Source organism: Thunnus maccoyii, chromosome 7 (genome assembly GCF_910596095.1).
Source record: "Thunnus maccoyii chromosome 7, fThuMac1.1, whole genome shotgun sequence".
NCBI lineage: Eukaryota > Metazoa > Chordata > Actinopteri > Scombriformes > Scombridae > Thunnus > Thunnus maccoyii.
In genome coordinates, this window is record NC_056539.1 from 18,931,403 (window position 1) to 18,951,474 (window position 20,072).

Consider the following 20,072-nt stretch of genomic DNA (forward strand, 5'->3'; position numbering starts at 1 on the left):
TCATGAGGTAAATAGTAGAAATACACAGTTCACATTAACAGTAATCTACAACAAATGTGCACTTGCTCCTATTTCACTGGCTGTCCGGTGTCAGATGTCAGATGACATTGCATTGCGGTGCAGAGGAGTTGAGCAAGGTTCCACTTTTTTGCCAGGTGACGCTGCATGTTTTTTGCTCGATCTCAGGGTGCAGATGCATTGTTCTCATTGAAATAAATGAGGAAGCTGCGTTTCTTGATGTTGTGTTAATGTTGGTCTGAATACGCCCTTAGTAGGAAGTCACTCACCACAGGCAAGATTGTAAGTGTATGGAATGAAAGAGATGAAGGGCAAAAAGAAAGTGCTGAAATGTTCTCCCGTCATTCAGGCCCATATCTGAACAAGAGTAAATATTTGGCTTGTGGGTAGGGAAGAGGTTGGATATGTTGGCACAGGGAGTCTGGCGGATGTGCTGCGTGTGCATGCTGATTGCAGTGAGTGAACATGTAGTGCATGTGCACATGACTGTCTGTGTGTACAGTATAGGGACAATTGCAAGGTTTGTATAAGCAGAGTGTGAGCATGTAATCATAAACATGCGCGTGTTTCTGCAAGGTTGTGTGTGTGTGTAAGAATGTATGTTTTTTTCCAGTAGGAATCATTTCTCTACATGTGAGAATATTTGTATGTGTGTGTCTGCGTGTGTAGCCATTTGGAAAGTATTTTAAGAAAGTCTTATTCCACTTTGTTGAGTCTTTAACAGCTGTGGTTAACAGAGACAGCACAACAAGAATTGGACTGAGAAACATTTTTTCTAATATTGATAAGCTGTGTACAAACTATTTCTGTCGCGTATAATAAAGTGTGATAAAGGTGTTAATAGGAAATTTATCTCCTAGATGGACTACATAATATAATTCAATGCTAATGTGGTGAGCATGTCAGGCAATGCTGATACTGACCTATTGGGTGCATCTCTTTAAACTATGATAACCCTAACCTCATCTGAACCTCATTATATCCTCTTTAAAGTAAAATGATGACCAATATAATGCTGTCCAAATAAAATATGAACAACATCTGTGCTGTTATACACATAATCAGTTTCAAATGAGGTCAACTCAAACAACAAACAAAATCTGTTTCTGCTCACTCATTGTATCTACTTTTATGTAAGGACTGTCACGACATAAACGGTAAACAAGGGACTATCCCAAGAGTCAGAGATTACTCATCGTCTGCCTGGATGATGTCTGGGAATCAGGATCTCACTCAGCACCAGACTGTCCTGTTTTTACCACTATGATCATGCCAGTGATCAGTATGAATGATGGATGAACTGACCTCATGCAAACAACAAGTCACACTGTCATACCTCAAATGTTATGTATGTATGTCTGTGGGTCACTTTATGTGAAAGAGTGACTGAAACATAAGTTAGAGTAGCAGAGTGGAGCAATGTGTTTATCTTTTACTGCTTCTACTCATTGTATATTCAACATTATACTTTTTATTCCACTACGTTTATCTGACAGCTATAGTAACTACATTTCAGATTTCCAGATTTTCCATTTAAAAATATCAAAAGTGTATAAAATACAATGTATTGGTTTAGATTAAACCACATTTTTGGATTGTGATCCAAAAACAACAAAAGTATTTTTTGGACCCTTTGTCATGTTTCAGAGGTGAACTGATCAAGTTTAAGAGATGTAAAAGTACCCAATATTTCACAGAAAATGCAAAGATTATAGAACAGTCCCCAAAAAATGAACACATATTTGTGTTGCAGATCTTCTCTGATTCATTAATCATCTCACAACCTCCTGCCTGACCCCTATGTTGGGGAAAACTGGGATAAACCACTAACTGTATCAAAAATAATCAAAACTAGCTCCACCTCACAACACAGTAAACATTGTAGAAGGCTGCTTACACACTAATGCATCGGGATTAACAATCTAAGTGGTAGAGCAGTAGATGAGGATTTGTAGTGGTATTCATATCCTGAAAAGCAACAAAATATTGTAAACACATTATAGATGCCACATGCTGCATGTGAAGTGTGTTACAGTACCATGAATTCATTAATTCTTAGAGTGGGTGGCCCTATGGGGGTCAAATATGGCTGAAAGGAGCAGTCTGTAGGGTGAGTGATTTCACAAGCAAAGACAAGAGAGGAAGTAGATGACACACACTCAGTGGCATGGCTGTATTAGGTCACTGGGGGTTATGGTGGTCAAAGAGGATGTGTTTATGTGTGTGTGTGGGTGTGTGTGGATGGGTGGTGGGGGGGCTGCTGCGTGCCAACAGGGTCCTGTTTGCATCTCCGGAGAGGCCCTGAGAAGCAAGATCTTATCTGGCGCGTGCCTCTGCCGCTGTTTCCCACACTCTGCATGCTCCATTGCCAGGAGGGGGGTGAGGGGGGAACTTATGATTATGTGTGTGTGTGTGTGTGTGTGTGTCAGCAGGGGTCCCATCCTGTCAACTTTACGCTGTTTTGACTGCCATGACATAATGTGCTTCAATACAGTGGACCCCCCTTCCCTCCACACACACACACACACACACACACACACACACACACACACACACACACACACACACAAGCACACACATTTTTTTCTGTCTTTTTTCTTTCTTCTTCAAAGGTTCCGCACATCAACAAGGGCCTCCTTTTCTGTGAATGTCGCATATTTGGCTTTTCATCAGTGCCCCCACTCCTCTTTTTTTTTTCTTAAGACCTGCACCCCTCCCTGTCTTTTCCGTCGCCTATGTTTTTCACTTTGATTGCGGCTTTGCTAAGGATTAGGACCCCCCCACTCCCTGTCTATTACCACCCTAGCCTGCTTTTCTTATGGTGTTTGCTATGAATGAGAAGTGGTGAACCATTATAGAACATATTGCAGAGATTAAATGATGACCTTGCCAGTCTGCCTGAATGCAGCATCTTTTACTAACAGTACATTTGACAGGACACACACACACAAAACACTCATACATGTTCACACACTCACATGCACTCTCTGTCGTCTTAATACAGGTGCCTTTTGATTTTAATTTTCATCCTGTTTTTGTTTGTATATGACCCAAGATTGCTGGTTGATTTTGGTATATTGTATTTAAAGGTGTACTGGCTTCATATGTTGGACACAGACACAGTCACAAATAGTAACAAGAGGTAACTGTTTGAAATGTTTACCAACCAGGCCAGAATTCATAATGAACACTCAATATACTGTATTAAAGGGGAAAAGAGACTAAGCATCAGTAAACACTGTATTTTCATCGGCCTGAAATGATCTTGCCTGTTGCATATTTAATTTAGTTTAATTATTATTCATCATCTTAACAATTCGCAGATGTGCAGCCTGTAAAATCTTCTACTTTGTATTCAAATCAGCAGCTACTGTATATCTGTGGTTTGTCCATATTTAGCATGCATACATGTATTCCAGTTTGCATGTGTGCGATTAAGTGTTTGTGTGGGTGCCCATGTGGGTTTTGGACAAGCTTCTAGAGGTTAGCTGAAGAAAGCCTGGCAGATTTCAGAGAGTCACACCAGGTCGAACCTCGAGCCCTCTTACATCCACCGCCACTGCTTCAAGGTTAGGAATCTGATGTGTGTGTGTGTGTGTGTGTGTGTTTTGCAGCCGCCCCCACAGCTGGGAAAAGATCGATGCAGCCTCCACCAGCAGGCTCCTGGCCCCCGGCTGCTACTGTCTGAGAATGAGAGGCGGCGGGGGGATAGGGGGTGGTGGGATGGGGGTGAAGGGGTAGGGGGGGTGGATGGAATGAGTGAGTAGCAGAGGGAGGGATGAGGGAACAAAATGAGAGGTGAGGAAGGAGGGAGGAGACAAAATATGCCCATGCTGGCTGACTCACTCCCTCCTTACCTCCCTCCCTTACTCACAAACACACATATGCTTTCTCCCCCGAGTACACACAAGCATTCACACACACACACACACACACACACACACACACACACACACACACACACACACACACACACACACACACACACATACACACACACACTCATAAACACACTCCTCTCCTTTCTCTGCCAAGCGCTCCTGTGCCCCTGCTCATCTGCGTGGGGGGCCCTGCAGGCAGTCTGGGCCCTTACGTGCCCTCTCTTTACACACACACATATGTACACACACACACACACGCACACAGAGGAGTTGATGTGTAAGACACGCTCTGATCCTGCATGCTGATGATGAAAGACAGGCAGCCGGGCTCCTGTCTTAGTGCCAGAGGGCAAGACCTGAGAGGAACCCGCGGATTCTTGATCTTCCTCCTCCTCCTCTGTCTTCATCACTGTTGAAATAATTTGAATTTCAGCACAGTTTTATTGCGCTTACTCTTTTCCTCTCTCATCTTAAAAGGCATCTAGCCAGGTTCCTCTGTTTTCCATTGAACCGGATTTGAATGACAAAACCAATTAGCAGGTCTCAAGTTGAGGTCTCCAAGTTGACGCTTTAATGGAAATAAGCAAGAAAAGCAGTTGTTTGCTTGTGCAGAAACTGAGAAGCAGTCTAATGAACATTTCCTATATGTGCGTGATTCTGTATTGCTCATAATGCCTCGCTCTGCGTGGTGCAATGCTTCATGTTTTTACGTGCATTGCCCCCAGCCTCACACCTGGCTTGGCAGGAGCTCTGGTCCCACCCCTCTTCCTCTTGTTCCTACATTAAACCCCCCACCTCCAGCTCTGCCTCCATACACCCATGAGAGGGAAGGACAGCACAAGACCTCTTTTGGGTTCTTCAATCACATAAACAGCACTCAGAGGTCTGAATGAAACCTGTTGCCCACATTCCAGCGCAGTTTAGAGAGAGGATGTATCACATGTGTGGATGGTGCAGATGGCCTGGGTGATGAAGGCATAAATTAGCCTGTGCAAGGAAGGGAGATCCCCCATTGTTCTGATGGATTGCACACACACACACATACACACACACACACACATACACACTTGCTCACGACCCTCTGAGTCGGGCTCAAGCAGGAAGATCACACACTGTCTGTCACAGCCTCTCAAATCAGGCTGCCCAGAGCTTCCTGTAATCCCTCCTCTGTAACATTAATTATAAACTGGTGCTTTGTGCCCCGCGGACCAACCGTGACTTTCCCAGGACAATTAAAGTTACTCAGTAGAAGAAGGGGGATTGGGTAGAAAAGAAGGGAAAGGGGATCAGGGAGTGAGTCAGAGGATTTGACTAGAACTGCGTCTGAGAGCGCTGAAATGAGGCAATGGGTGAGATGAGAGTGGGAGTTTGGGGCCGGGCGTACAGGATGTCTAACTTCAGTTGGAGCAGGGATAAGTCATAGGCACTGGAGCTTTTATATTGTTCTGTAAGTGAGGCTTTTAGCATAAGCTTCGGCCCGAGAGTTGAGGGCTGAACAAGGTAGGGTCTGGGTGGGCAAATGCCTGGCCGGGGCGGGTGCGGATTAGCTGCCATCTCAGGGGAGTGATTGGCCAATGTGTGGGAAACATGTCCCTGTTGTACTTCTCCACCCCAAAAATTCATGAATGTAATAAAAATGTATAAAGTATCCAAATATGGTGACACATTATTACAAATGAAAGCTGTCCTAGCAGGAATGCAAGATCATTACTGCCCTTCTCTTGCTAAACTCAGTCAACTGCTGGCTCACATGAATCGTATGAAAAAAAAAAAAACATCTTGATGCAGCTCTTTAAGGCTTTTTAAAAGAAATAGTTCAAAGTGTCATAAATTGAATAGTCATTTTTTGCTGTGGCAAAATGTCTTTTTTGGCCCAAGAGAGGCCCTGTGACCTGCAGTTGCGTCTCTGGCTACCACACTAAAATCATTGCACAGTACAGCACTATCCCTGGGGGCTGGCAATAATTGCCTGAATATCTCTCCTACTGGTCACTGACCTTTAACAGGCCACCGAATCACTAAATCCTGTTTGACTGGCTTTTTACTTCCTGCCAAGCATGACTCCCTCTGCTGAGGGCACCTGCGTTGCGCTGTGCCTACAACAGGTGGGAAAAAAAAGCGTAAAATATGCTCCCGAATGGAGAAAAATCCCATTTCAGAATGAGGCTGTGTCCCTGCCCTGCCCTGCCCTTTGCCTTCCTCATAGCCCCGAGAAGACTCCACTGCAATGGCTCACTGAGCCAAAGGCAAACCCTTTCAAGTTGCTCCTGATGTGTTTGCAACAAGAGGGTTGATTTCTAGATAAGTAGAGGCAGGACAGTTATCAGGCTAGCCAGTGAAGTGGTTCATTTGACAGATGTTGTTATCCCAAATGGATCTGATAGGCTGCTGTTTAATCCTGTTAAGTCACCTTGCTCCAGGACATGAGCCCAGCTTCCTCAGTGACGCCCTTTCTCTGAACCCTTGACCCCTCACTGTGGCTAGCGAGGTGAATTATGTATGATGAGGAATGGCCTCACCACTGTCTCCAACAAATCACATGTATATATGCAATAAATATGCGTTAATAATTCACATTCAATAGCAACATTCAGTACCAATGCTGAAAGGACTGTGACTGTCATATAGGGCAGCAGAAAGCAAGGATGAGAGGGTGGAGATGGCGGCTGCTTGTTTGCATTGTGTCTCTGTTCTAACCTTAATCAAGTGTTTTAAATGGTCTAACCTAAACCATAGCTTAACCTTACTGTAGTTGCCATGCAAGCTAAATGTGGTTTCATGAAACCATAAACAATGTTTGAGTAGTTGGAAAGATCTGCTCCAGAACTTTAAGATTACACATTCAGTACAGCAGCCAACAAGTGTCTATCAAGGAGTTTTCACTGTTTTGAAAAATCAATAATTTATCCGCTCACATGTTGTCCATATGGATAAACAAATTATGAACTGGAAAGAGAAAATGAAGGACTGAAGAATGAAGTCAGAGACAATGCAGCAGGATACAGAGAGAGCGGAAGAACACACACACCCTGCAATCCACGCTAAGAGTGCCACAGGCAGGATAGCAGCATAAAAACAATTGAGAATATCTTCTTACTTGGCTAAAGAGAGCAAGGACAGGTAATGCCTCTGTCCACAGAAATATTTTAGAACTGTAAACAAGGCCTTGGAATAATATTACCGCTTTCTTAGTTGCTTTTGTTTACAAGAGGGAGAGTACAGCTTTTTGTGTTTGTCCTCTTTACATTTAAAGAAAATGCCGGTGGTCATTGTTGTTCTTAAAGTTTTTTTTCTTTATCTTTTGACCCTTTTGGAGTTAAGCAGTGCATCACTTCAGTAGCGTAATAAGAAGTGTTGTTCTACATAGGATAATAGTTAAAGGAATAGTCTTCCCCAAAATGAAAATGCAAGTTCACCCCCTCTCACCCTATATGCAACTGAACTTGGAAGGGACACCAAACACACGGTGAGTTAAGCCACTTCAATCTATAACCTGCTGTGTTGTCTTGCAATGTTTAATTGTGTTTCAGAATTTCAACAGAGTAAATAATGTCAGAATATTATTTCAGGGTGAACTATGCCTTTAAGAGGGTCCCCCACATAATACTATCAGCCTCTCAAGAACTTAGACATGTTGATGCAGCCAGTTTACTTTACCCCTGTAGGTGGTGCATTTAAGGTGGCTTAAAGGAATTTCTTATCCAATATGGATTAAGTTGAGTGGAAAGGTGTATGAGGTTAATAGAAGTAGTCAGCACGGTGCAGCTCTGTGTTGACTGAATAAAGATTATGTACAGTAGATATCATTCTCTTCATTGTTAGACCATGCTGTGAAGCAAGTAGCACCTCTAATGGCCCTTGAGGAACTGTGGTGAGCAAACCAGCCCTTTTAAATCACTGAAATCAATGCTGCAGCAGCAACACTTGACTCCAGCCCAACCACTTACATGTCAATGGCCTTTCCCATAATCCTTTGCCCAGTGATGACTGCGTGCAGGCTTGAGTGGGTGGAGCAAGCCCCCAAGAAGTGCACCAGGAAGGCTTTGAAGCCAATTTGACATAGTGGCCAAACCCAGTGATAACAACTTGCGGATCCGACGGGCCCAAAAAGCACTTTTCCTGCAAACAATCGTGGGAAAATGAGTAGCTGTAAAATGGGGGATACATTTTTTTGAGCATCACAACCCTCACGAAATGACTTATTTCAGAATCAGAATTTGATCCATTTGGTCTGATAACATCTTAAAAGTCTAGAAAAGCCGCACGCTTGAATGATTTTATCCCCATTCAAGTTAGCGGAGGGCTAAACTGGAAGTTAGTTGGTTCAGCTGGCAGAAGTCTCTGATGCACATGCGGTTGGAAGGCAGGATATAAAAATATCAACATCTAAATATTACTTTCAGATTGTTTCAATTTGAACCAGAAAGATAGTAATGCTCATCAGTTTTGGCTGGTAGCAACCTGGCTAACTGTTAGCTCACCTATGCAAGCTAATGTTACCTTACTTCCATGGTGGAAAAATGCTACTCTAAAAAGCAAATATACATTTTAATATCATCATAATAATAAAGCTGTAGTAGCAGACTAGTGAAAACTAAGTAAACTTTAAAACTTTCCATGTTGGATGTAGCACTTTTTAATGTGTAATGTGTAATTTGTACCTTTTTGCACAGCCATTTAATTAAAAAGAAAAAAAAAATGCAGGCATCGGCAGCAGGGCTCTCTCTGATGACATCACAATCACTGAATGGCTGATGCAGCTGTTGTCCCAGGGTTATCATACTAAATTGGTCTCAGGACAACAACAATGTGGCAAAATTGGGACATGCCCCCAACGCTGTATCCAGTTTTCTTAATACATCGGTGGGGTGGAGAAAACAAACTGATTGCTGAAACCAGTGTGACGCTGAGGGTTGTAGCCAGCAGGACTGCAATCTTACAGCAGCATTAGTTAGCTCATCTCCTCGTTGAAAGCTGATACTTTCTGATGGGAAAGAATGGAGCTTGACATGGGTGTGGCAGTAAGGCTGAATTTACACCAAATCAGGTATTGCAGCAAAAACGCAAGTCCTCCAATTCATTTGAATGGGGGTAATGCTTTTAGGCTGTGGGCGTGGGGGCCGCAGTTAGGCTTTGCTGATGGCCTCCTGAAAAAGAGAGGGAGAGGGAGCACAAGCGAGCTGAGAGCACCAGCAAGAGAAAGAGAGAGAGAGAGGGCAGCGGAGGTCGAGCGAGCTAGAGAGTGAATGAAGAGAGCGAGAAAGCAGGTGAATGAGAGAAATATAACGTTATTTTCTGATTGTTTCACGGCAGTTGCAAATAAACACACCCACATCCCCGCACACCTCTGCACAACCCTGCTGAGGTGCGCCGCAATGCCTGATTTAGTCTAAGGATAGAATATGGCCTAAGGAGAGGTGAGGGGGCAGATAGGGTGTTAAAATGACAGAGCGAGAGACTGTGGAGGGGATGGGGGCAGCAAGGTGAAACCTAGAATGTGGCAGTGATGATCTCATACCTGTGCATATGTGTGTGTGTGTGTGTGTGTCTGAGAGAGAGAGAGAAGTCTCAGAGAGGATTCGGTTCAAAGCCCCTTGAGGCCCCATCAGTAGTGATGTCATGGGAAACTATTACAAAGCCCATCCCGGCTGTTTGTAAACTCTCTCCATTTCCTCGTCGAAATCTGAGGGCCACATGAAAGCCTCCGTTTTGAACTGCAGAATAAAAACTCAGCATGTCTGAGGGCAATCTACTGTAACATTACCAGACCGGAGTAAAAAGTACTGAGTGAAAATGTACTCCAACTTGGACAAGATGTAAATCATTACTTTTTCTTTGATGTTCTTCCGATCTCTTCCCCTCGGTCTCTGTCTCCCTCTCGTCTTCATTACTTATCATTTCTCTTGACCGTAAACATTGTGAACTGATCCCCGCTGCTATCCTGCAGGAGCATGGGGCCCCTCTCTGCGGCGCGTTGAAAACAGATCAACTTGGAGGAGCTGGGAACATGAAAGGAGGGAGCTAACTACAGGGGATAAACGCATTCCTCTGCAACCCGGCCTGCTACTGCTGCTGCTGCTGCTGGCTGGTGGCAGTGCAGGGGAGCTCGCAGCAAGAAGCATTGTTGCCACAAAGCGAGGTGGAGGGGGGCAGCTGAATATCCCTGAGCTCCCTCAGATCTCACAGGCAGCAAGCAGCACTTGACCTTTCCAGCACTAAAGGAATATGACAGCCGTGAAGCCGACAGAGAGAATAGGGAGAGAGGCAAAGAGGGGGTGCGAGAGGCAAGAGACAAAAGCCACACAAAGTGCAGGCTGCCACCAAAACAGTTAGTTTGCAATCAACGTCAGTCATCCCTCCTGTCGGGACAGTTTGATTTCCACTTTTCAAATGAGGCGTTTATTTTTGGCCTGATAACAGGGCTCGCTAAATTGAAATTGGCAGCTCGACAATCTACAGATAATAGTCAACTACGCAGGAGATCATGTGAACAGCCCTTTCTTTCACTTTACTTGAGCCCCCACCCTCTCTCTCCTGTCGAAGACGAGAAAGGAGGAAATGAGGGAGGGAGAGAGAGAGAAAAAGGGCTAATCTTAGTCACAATCAGAGGAGGCTGAGAAGGCAAAAAAGGGCCCAAAAATGAAGGGAAGGAGAGGAAAAAAAAGGGGGGGTACGCTGAGGAAAAAAATAGAGTAATGTCCCGGTGATCAGGAGGAGGGCTTGAGGGGTGGTGGGGTGGGGGTGTACAGGAGAGGTGAGGATAGAAAGAGAAAAGGAGGGAAGGAGGGAATTTCTTTAATGTTTCTGGCAGCAGACCAGCTGAGGTCTCAAGGTTATCCTGGCTTTGCAAACTCCCACGGGAAAGGTGGAGTGCTGAGGGCCGAAGGGGGGGATATGGGGGCTTGAGGTGGAAGAGAGGAGGGAGAGATGGCTGCCCTTTTTCTCCAGGAGGGAGGCTAATGCTCTGGGGGAGGGTAATCCTCAGGCCCTCATGTCTGATAAGGTTGGCCTTGGCCCAGGTAGGAGGACAAAAAGGGCTCCGAGGCCTCCCAGGGCATCCTCGCAGACAGCTCCGCCCTCTGCCAGGTTAGCACATAAGGAAATCTTGGAAATTTCATGAATTATTACTCAAGACATTAGTTATAATTACATTTGATTGATAACAATGTAATACCATATTGGTTCCCATGGCGAAACTTTCTTTTAGCATTTTTCCCTCCAGGGAGGTCAAAGGTCAGCTGCTGTACAGAACAGCTGCTCTTGATCTGGTTAAGTTTAACATCTTGCTTAAGAACACTTGGCTGTCTGACACAGGGCATGAACCTTACCATCATTTTATACTGCTGTGTTGATTTATTTATGAATATGTATTTGTTGTAAGATCAGGCTTTTCCTCTTGCTCTTTATTTCATTTTTCATTCACAAATACATCTTGCCAGTGCACATTTAAGTCCTCCTTCAACTACTCACCGTCTACAGCGAGATCATTGTCCAGAGATACAGTTGATGCAGCAGCCATTGTGACAAGACCATCCAGTCTTGAAACAAGCGATGGAAAAGATGAAACGGTTTCATCTCTCTTTCTATAACCCTTCACCTCTCCATTCCCGGACAAAGAATTCAAACTCATCACCTTTATGCAAATATGAGTAAACCCTGATTTTGACACGTTTTATCTCTTACTCTCTTACTCTGCATGTGTTTGTTTACACTAAACTAGGCCTATTAGAGATAATGATTCACAGCATCAAGCTGTCAGTTTAGGGAGCTGAGTGTGTCTATGTGTGTGTGCATGTGTGCCTGCCTCTTCAAAGGCTGGCCTTCTTATCTACAGTCAACAAACGGCTTCCTCAGGAGGAAATAGGGAGGCTTCATGCACCTGTAATTCAAATGTCCCAGTGCTCGCTGAGAGTAAACAAGTGAGATTCTCCCCCACTCAATTTTATGTGGACTTGATGATTAATGGATCGAAAAAGAAAGGGGCAGATCTGTTCAAGGGCTCGACGAGAAACTTAATGTTTCAGCTTCAGTGTTTTCTGCTTGTGTAAAAGTGGCTTTGAGACAAATCGAAAATGTCTTGTTCTAAAGACTGATCTTTGTTCCGAGCCCAGTCTTGTTTAGCCAGTGATTCTGCTCTGAGCAACTAATGGAAAACACATACTGTACATCCATACATATTTAGCCATAGGAGCAGAGCCCATCAATACATTATCAACCTCAACAAAATGTAAATATATGCCAGTGTGGATCCCGAACATCTGACCCAAATCTGATGCTATGTTATCTTTTATCTCTCCTGTAGTTCGACAGTTTAAACTCTGTATATAAATATGTCTACAGCCAGAACATCCAGTAAATGGTGGTTACGCTGCATTTGCATGAGTGGCCCTCACCCCCACCCGCACCACTACCAGCAGCAGCAGCAGCAGCAGCAGCAGCCGTATTCCCAGTTTGCTCCAGCCTCAGGCATGCTAACCAGAGACCCAGGCCAACTCACTGGTCCTCTCCCCAACCACTTCCTCTCCACTGCTGCTGGGTTTGACTCACCATGACCTCTGACCTTCGATGCTACACCGCCTCCCCCACACATGCAAATAGAGCTGGTCTGCTCCAGGAGGCATCAGAGAAAAGGAGAGGGTCGGACGGAGGGAAAGAAAAGAGAAAGAGAAGTGACGTGGATGGATGGAAGCTGAGGGAGGTGTCGGTGAGCGAAGGGGAGAGAGAGAGACCCCTAAAGGAAGTGCGAGCATCTTGGTCTCTGAAGTGGAGAGAAGTGGAGGGAGGCGGTGGCAGCCGCCTAGGGAGGCTCCAGTCTACAGCCCAGCACTGAGGCCTTAAAACATTTCTCTCTCTGTTTTAGCCAGCCAAAACGGACCCCAGCGCCTGTGTCTGCGAGGCTTACAGTGACCCACGCTGATCTTTTCTGTATGTGTGTGTGTGTGTACGAGAAAAAACAAGCGTGAGTACATTCACTGTACTTATTGTTTTCTTTGCTCCCAGGCTGCTCCAGGCACCTCGGTTTGTGTGTGTGTGTAAGTGTGTGTGCAAGGGGAGGTAAGCGATGTGTGCGGCTGTATCTGGAGAGCTTCCAAACTCCCTCATCTCCTCTCTTCTCTCCTCCTTCTGTTCTCTCTGCTTGGAGGATCTGTCAGTTCTCCTTCTCTCTCTTTGTGCCTGCTTTGATCCTGCTCTCCAAGCCTTGGCTGGCCTCGCTAACAGCAGCTGAGCACAGGTCCTACTCCACTCCCACTAATAACACACATTTATGACACACTCGCGCACACACACACACACACTCTCACTCGCTGCTCCACTTACTCCCTCTCTCACACACTCCAAAATCGGTAACGATTGGCTCTGCTATCATTTAGCGCTTTCTGTAAGTTGTCAGACCTTATCGCTTTCTCACAGCCCTTTGTTTGCTGTAACCCTGTGCTCACACTGTGAGCAACTCGGTTGACGGGTCACTCTATTCCAGCTGATTGTGGGTGGTGCTGGAGCCTCTAAATACAATCATATAATGGTTTCTTGTAGATGCAGTATGTTTTTATGTTTTATGTTTTTAATAGGAGAATCAGATCATTTTGCTTATTTGAAATTTCTTATCACAGTGTCGCTTTGTTTTGAAGAATTAAAGGATTTATGATGTACGGCAAAGATTTACGATTGAAAGATTTATTGCATGCTACCATGTAGCATCTTTATCGCACATACTATGTTCAGCGTTTCTCACCAAGACACATTTTGTGAACATCGAGGCCTAACTTTGCTGCATTTCTTACCTTATAAAAGATTTATATACAGTTATTGTTTTGACATCTACACTGTTTTTCTTATCAGCTTGTGGTTTTTCATCATTTTTTTTTTACTGGCACATTGCTTCTTTTTTGGAGTACATTACCACTAACATCTGTTACTGCCCTCTGCAGTCAGCAGAAATGTGAATCATGTCACACATCTGCTGGTTTTGTCTATGTGCATCTTCGTGTGCATGCTGGTAGAACACAGTTTACACACAATACACTCAATCCTCCTTTGTACTGGGTACCTTTGAGCTGTACCAATTAAAAAAATTATAAAAGTACAGAAGCAACCCTTTGCCAAGCACCTTTATTCCTGTAGTAATTCAAGTAAAGTTCAAGATAAATGGAAATCTCTGAATGTTTATTATGAGCCACTTATCTATTTTGCAGTTTCCAAGCAGAACTGCAAAGTTCATTGGCTGTTGACAAGCAGTGACAGTGCACACACTGGCCACTCATCTCTGATAGAGATGAACTTCTGGTGACTTGTTGAACATGCTTATCACACTGTGAACTGCTGGATAAGTCAGTCAGATAGTCAGCCACTGTGTGGCAGCCTCTTGGGAAAGCAGGCTGCGTCAACACAGTGCCACCCTCAGTTTGGCAGTGGCAGCCACATGACACCTCAAGGCTGGCCTTGATACAGCCTGCCTGTCTGCCCGCTTACTTCCCACTCTTCTTGCCAGCCATTAACGAAGCTTAAATGTCAGCATAGGCATTTAAGCTTCACCCCCAACTCCTCACCCCACTGAACACACACACATACACACACACAACCTTGTCACCCTTGTGGCACTAGGAGTGCCCGTTGGCAGCAGTACTGTTCACCAATGGCTTACACATTAATGCATGAGCAGTGGGTGACAGCAGGCCAGATTGTTTTGTAAGCGCAATATCTCACACTTTCACACACACTTTAGCCCCACAATCTCTCTGCCTAATTGCATTATTGCAGTGTGTGGAGGTCCATGGTCGATAGGGCTCAATAAAGATATGAGCCCTGGGAAAGACTGGGAGCGGTGGAATGAGAAAAGAGGAAGAGGGAGATAAATGGGGGAGGGAGGTGGGGAGGGATGATATAAATAAAGAGATAAAAAGGGGAGAGAGGATAAGATCAAGAGGGATAAGGGTTGGTGCATGGGACAGGGGAAGGGATCATAGGTAAAGGAATGTGAGAATTTGGAGAGTGAGGGCTGGGTGTCCCAAATATAAAATGTAAAATAATAACAGTTGTTTGTTTTCCTGTCTACTGGCCAGACAATTGTCATCTTTTGCTTTTCATCAGTAAAGTATCTCTGAACATCATGTGATCAAAAGCTTTCACAACAGAGAGCCATGCTCCCTGAGTCGGCCTGTTTCCCACAGATTTCTTGTGATAGAGGAGTTGACACATAGCAACAGGTAACACTCGGGGGACTGACGGCAGCCAGGTGCGCCCGATAAGATGTTAAACTCAGGGAAAGGGAGGGACCGACAAACCCAAGGCTCCATGACTCAGTTCACCACCGGAGACCTCTTGCAACATGAGCGTGAGAAAGTCATTCGGGCGGAGAGTGTTACACTCTGTCTGCTTCACATCAATACATTTGTTTTGGGACTCTGTCAGTGTCATTGTACAGGGAAAAATGACTCAGGTGTGCAGTTCACAACAATGAGACATGTCAGTGATGTGTTTGACAGAGGCAGTATTGTTGTGCATGATATTTAGGATTATATGGTTTAGGTGCATGTACAGACCAGCCTCCCTCTTGCCAAAAGCTAAGTTTGCAATTACACACAAGACACGTGTGTGGTTTCACTGATGTCTCCACATGCCAGTTACTCATTCTGACATTATAGCTTATAGAGTGTAAATCTCATTGTAATCCACCACATAACAAGAATTCACGTGACTTTTTAGACAGATATCTGGGTGGCATTAAGTCAATAATAGTTTCAAAGTCTTGTGAGAATAAAATGATTTGAGTGTCAGAAAAAGCACAGGTGAATGTTTTAGCCTGCTGATGACAAAATTCATCCTTAAGTTGCTGGTGGTGATGTCATAGCCTATAGTTTGCAGACATTGTAATTTACCGCTGCGTGCTCAAATGCAGGCTTGGAGAAAACCTAAAACCATCTCTGCGCCTCTCTCGTGTTCAGTCGGGGAACCGGAGCTCCGTGTTGCCTATCAAATTCACGATCTTGCGGCCAGCCGCCGGCGACGCCCCGCAGATCCAGGCGGCAAGCCGGCGAGAGGAGCGCCTTCCCCTGGTCGCCTGCGCGCCACGTGTCGCGGTCTCTGCAGCAGCTGGAGGTGTGTGAGCTCAGCAGAGAGACATCCGTTGAGCTCCGTATATTCAAAAAAAAATAAAGGGTTAGTTGCTTTTAATATGAGAGAATGACATTACTTTTCCTGGTTATACTTCTCCTTACGTTGGCTCACTTTTCAATTAAAGCCTGCGGAATTACGCATGACCCATGTTCTTGTCTTCTTCATTATAATAGCGGGTATAAGCAACTTTTATACTGTTTCTCTTATAAAAAAAAGACAACAATATGATCGAACATAAATAATTAATGATAAAATCAGTAAACTCATCAGTCTTCTGCTGAATTTAGTGTTCGGTTTTTCTGAAATTAATATTTAAGCTATATATATACGCAGGGGTCGAGGAACCAATATGTTGATCACCTCACGGACTCTTCAAACTTAAAACACCCACAAGAGTCCTGCACTCGGTTAAATGCATTACCAAGAACGCAGGTTCAAATGAACTTCCCTGTTTGTAACCACAGGCGCACAATCTAAAAAAAAATGTTGGAGCTGCTGTCCGTCAATAAACTTATAAGACGCAATAATGGGCCCTATATCTTTCTCTCTTTACTGCGTGTCTGCTCTTACGTCTCTCCAGCTGCAATAAAGATAAGGAAATGAAATTATGACCTGAAATCTAAAAAAGCCTTGAACGCGGTGGGGCGACCATAAGCGGGGAGGAGGAGGAGAAAGAGGAGGAGGCATCGGTCTGATCGTGTGAGCTCTCCGGGCTCAGAAATATCTCTGCTCTGGCTCACATTCCGATAAGGGAGCCCGATCCAGCTCTCTCTGTAGGCGTGGTTTTCCCAGGCTTTTAAAACAGCAGCTGCTATTTACCTTCCCCTCTAATGTAAACCACCGCCGCCGCCGCCACATACCCTCCCCTCACCCCTCCACCCTCCTCCCTGGCCCGGCGGCCAAACCTCCAACCACCGCGCTCATAAAACATCCTGGCACGTGCTCCACATTCACAACACCGACAGATGATTAAATGCCAAAATTTGTACCACAGAGTTAGGAACTACAGTGGTAAATAACATGGAAATGTAATGTGCGTATTTAATTTTATTTCCTCCTCTGAGAGCAGGCTAAATTAACGTTACTTTAGGAATATAATTGTTGTCTTCCTGCATGTGTCTGAAGATTGGTGTCTGTCTCCTCCTTTGGTTTTTAGTTGTCATCCAAAGTTGCTTATTTCGCCAATTTAATTTTACTATAACTATCTGCTGGGAAGTTTTTGTTGAAATGAAAAGTGTGCCTCCTGTGCCCCCACATGACTGAAACCCCGACTGTCAGATAGCCTACCACTTCCCAGTAGTGGTGGTTTTTACACTACAAAAGTGCTTCAGAGTTTTACTTAATTTTTTTTGTTTCACTGTAAGCAGTTTTCAATTAATTTCGGAAAGCTTTTTTGCACAGCCTACAGCCTACAAGACTTAGAAGGTAACTTTGTGGAGACAAACCGAAGTGTAATCTGCTCAAGGCTGAAGAAAAGTTGATTTGATTGTGTAGTGTTGCTGATGTCTGGCAAGAGAATAATAATAACATGCATATTATGTTTAGCCTATTATTAGTATAGATGTTGTATTGCTGTTTGTATTTGGATTTGTAGTATTTTTAACAATTAATTTATATATACTTTCGTATTATTGTGTAATATTTTTGCTGTTATCTGTTATGTTATGTTGTCTGGTAGATTAAAAAAAAGTCCCTCAGCCCGCTCCTGGTGGCGGTGCCCAGTCAGCGGCTCCACTGTTAATATGTAAACGGTGCGATGATTGAAGACTGAAGGCAGTTTCCCCGGCTGTGCCCTGAACCCGGGCCGCGCGCCATTGGCCGCCAGCTCCAGCGGCCAAACAACCAATGGGAGGGCGCCGACCACGAGCCGTCCTCCCTCGGGCCGCGTGTCCCTCGCCCTGATTGGTGGAAAGTTACTGTGGGAAAGAAAGTTTGGGAAGTTTCACACGAGCCGTTCGCGTGCAGTGCAAGATATAAATACAAGCCACACGCAGAGAACCCAACAGAGAGACTCTGCATCCGCTCCTGATAACCGCTGCTGCTGCTTTTGCGCACCGCTCTAACGGATTTTAACTTGATACATATCTCAGGATTTTTTTTTTGTGGGAGAGGGAACTTTTGAATATTACAACCTGAAAATATTCATCATCCCTTTACCTGCACCAGTGGACCGTAATTTGCTGTGGTATTGTGGGATAATTCCGATAAAAAGATGCCTGCCGATATGATGGAAAAAACCTCCTCCTCTCCGGTTGCTGCAACCCCGGCAAGCATGAACACAACTCCCGATAAACCCAAGACAGCCTCTGAGCACAGAAAGGTTAGTATTTTTATTTATAAGCGTTTCACACTCACCGGCATCTAAAAGCAAACATCCTCAAACAATTCATGTTGACCACAGTTGTGCACAAGCTCCTCGTCCAAAGCGAGGATTTTCACTTTTACGCACGAAACAAGAGCGGATACTTAACAATTTGTCTCGTTTTGTTTGTGTCTTTAGTCATCCAAGCCAATTATGGAAAAGAGGAGAAGAGCCAGAATCAACGAGAGCTTGGGGCAGCTGAAAACCCTCATCCTGGATGCGCTCAAAAAAGATGTAAGTACTCACTTGGCATCCTGGTTGTTAAAAGATTTTTTTTACCTGCAAATCAAAACTGCCACTGTCAAACAGTGAACAAGAGAGCGCGTAATCCTAACCATGTGTGTTTTCCGTCTCTTCAGAGCTCCAGACACTCCAAACTGGAGAAGGCGGACATCCTGGAGATGACGGTGAAGCATCTCCGGAACCTCCAGAGGGCTCAGATGACCGGTAAGTCGCATTTTCCGGACTAATCTGTCGCATGACTGTGCGTTTTTGTTCATATCTGGGCTACTCTCAACAATCCTGCTTCATAATCCTGTCCAGTGCGATCGTTGATAATTTTTCAGATACAAAAGTCGGTGGATATTTGGATATCCTGACTTATTCTTCCTGTCTGTTTTTTCTACAGCTGCGCTAAATACCGACCCCACCGTCTTGGGAAAATACCGTGCCGGTTTCAGCGAGTGCATGAATGAAGTCACCCGGTTCCTCTCCACCTGCGAAGGTGTTAACACCGAGGTCAGGACGCGGCTGCTCGGCCACCTGGCCAACTGCATGACCCAGATCAACGCCATGAACTACCCCAGCCAGCATCAGCACCAACACCAGCTCCCCTCCACCGCCGGGCCAACCCACCCCTCTTTCGGCCAGTCCATGGTGCAGATCCCCAGCTCACCTCCGCAGGTCCTGCCCATGAACGCGGTGCCCTGTAAAGGGGGATCCTCGCCGGCCAATTTACCTTCAGACGCCACCAAAGTGTACGGCGGTTTCCAGATTGTGCCTGCCACAGACGGACAGTTTGCTTTCCTCATACCCAATGCGGCATTTGCGCCTAACGGCCCCGTTATTCCTGTGTATGCCAACAGCGTCAGCACGCCGGTCCCTGTGCCGGCTGCGGTTTCTCCCGGAGCCCCTTCAGGCAACACGGACTCAGTGTGGCGACCCTGGTGAAATGTGGAAAGGACCGTAAAGACTCTGAAAGTGACACTTAATAGTTCTGTTTTTGTTCAATGTTAGAAAAGTTGTTTTGAATCTGTTTTTCTTGTAAAATGGAAAGAGTATGCACTATATTTGTACAGCTAACAAGGGAGTAAAGTTCATATTGAAATGAGATTTGTATTGTGGAAGTCCGTTCACTGCATTTTTTTTTTATATATTTGTCTTTTTTTACTGTGTGATGCCAAAGATATGTTCAATGCGCTTATGCTGTTCTTCGTTTTGGAAGACAAATAAATTTGTAAAGATATGAACAAATGTGCGCTTGTTTTTGCCTATTTATTTGGAAAAAGTAAACCTGATATCCTTATTGGTGCGTAAGATGTTACGAATTTCAGCCTGCTAATGTGGTTTATTTAGTAGCCTACTTTTGTAGAATGTGCTTAAAAGCAAAATTGAGAGTGGTGGCACATATTTAATGAGCTACCAGAAACTTTTTCAATTCAGTCATCCTATGTATTAAGTGAAAATGACTTTCTATT

The 20,072-nt window shown here is 44.7% G+C and overlaps 1 protein-coding gene across 2 annotated transcripts in view; it reads left to right on the plus strand.

Annotated features, from left to right (window-relative positions):
* her6 (hairy-related 6) overlaps positions 1–19,844 on the plus strand; it is a 58,682-nt gene extending 38,838 nt beyond the window's left edge. For both annotated transcript variants that reach the window (XM_042416474.1, XM_042416475.1), the window contains exons 3-6: positions 17,692–18,333; positions 18,514–18,609; positions 18,735–18,822; positions 19,004–19,844. In XM_042416474.1, the coding sequence (XP_042272408.1) occupies positions 18,226–18,333; positions 18,514–18,609; positions 18,735–18,822; positions 19,004–19,545 (834 nt within the window). In that variant the 5' untranslated portion in view covers positions 17,692–18,225 and the 3' untranslated portion in view covers positions 19,546–19,844. The remainder of the gene's footprint in view (positions 1–17,691; positions 18,334–18,513; positions 18,610–18,734; positions 18,823–19,003) is intronic.
* Positions 19,845–20,072: the final 228 nt, after the last annotated feature.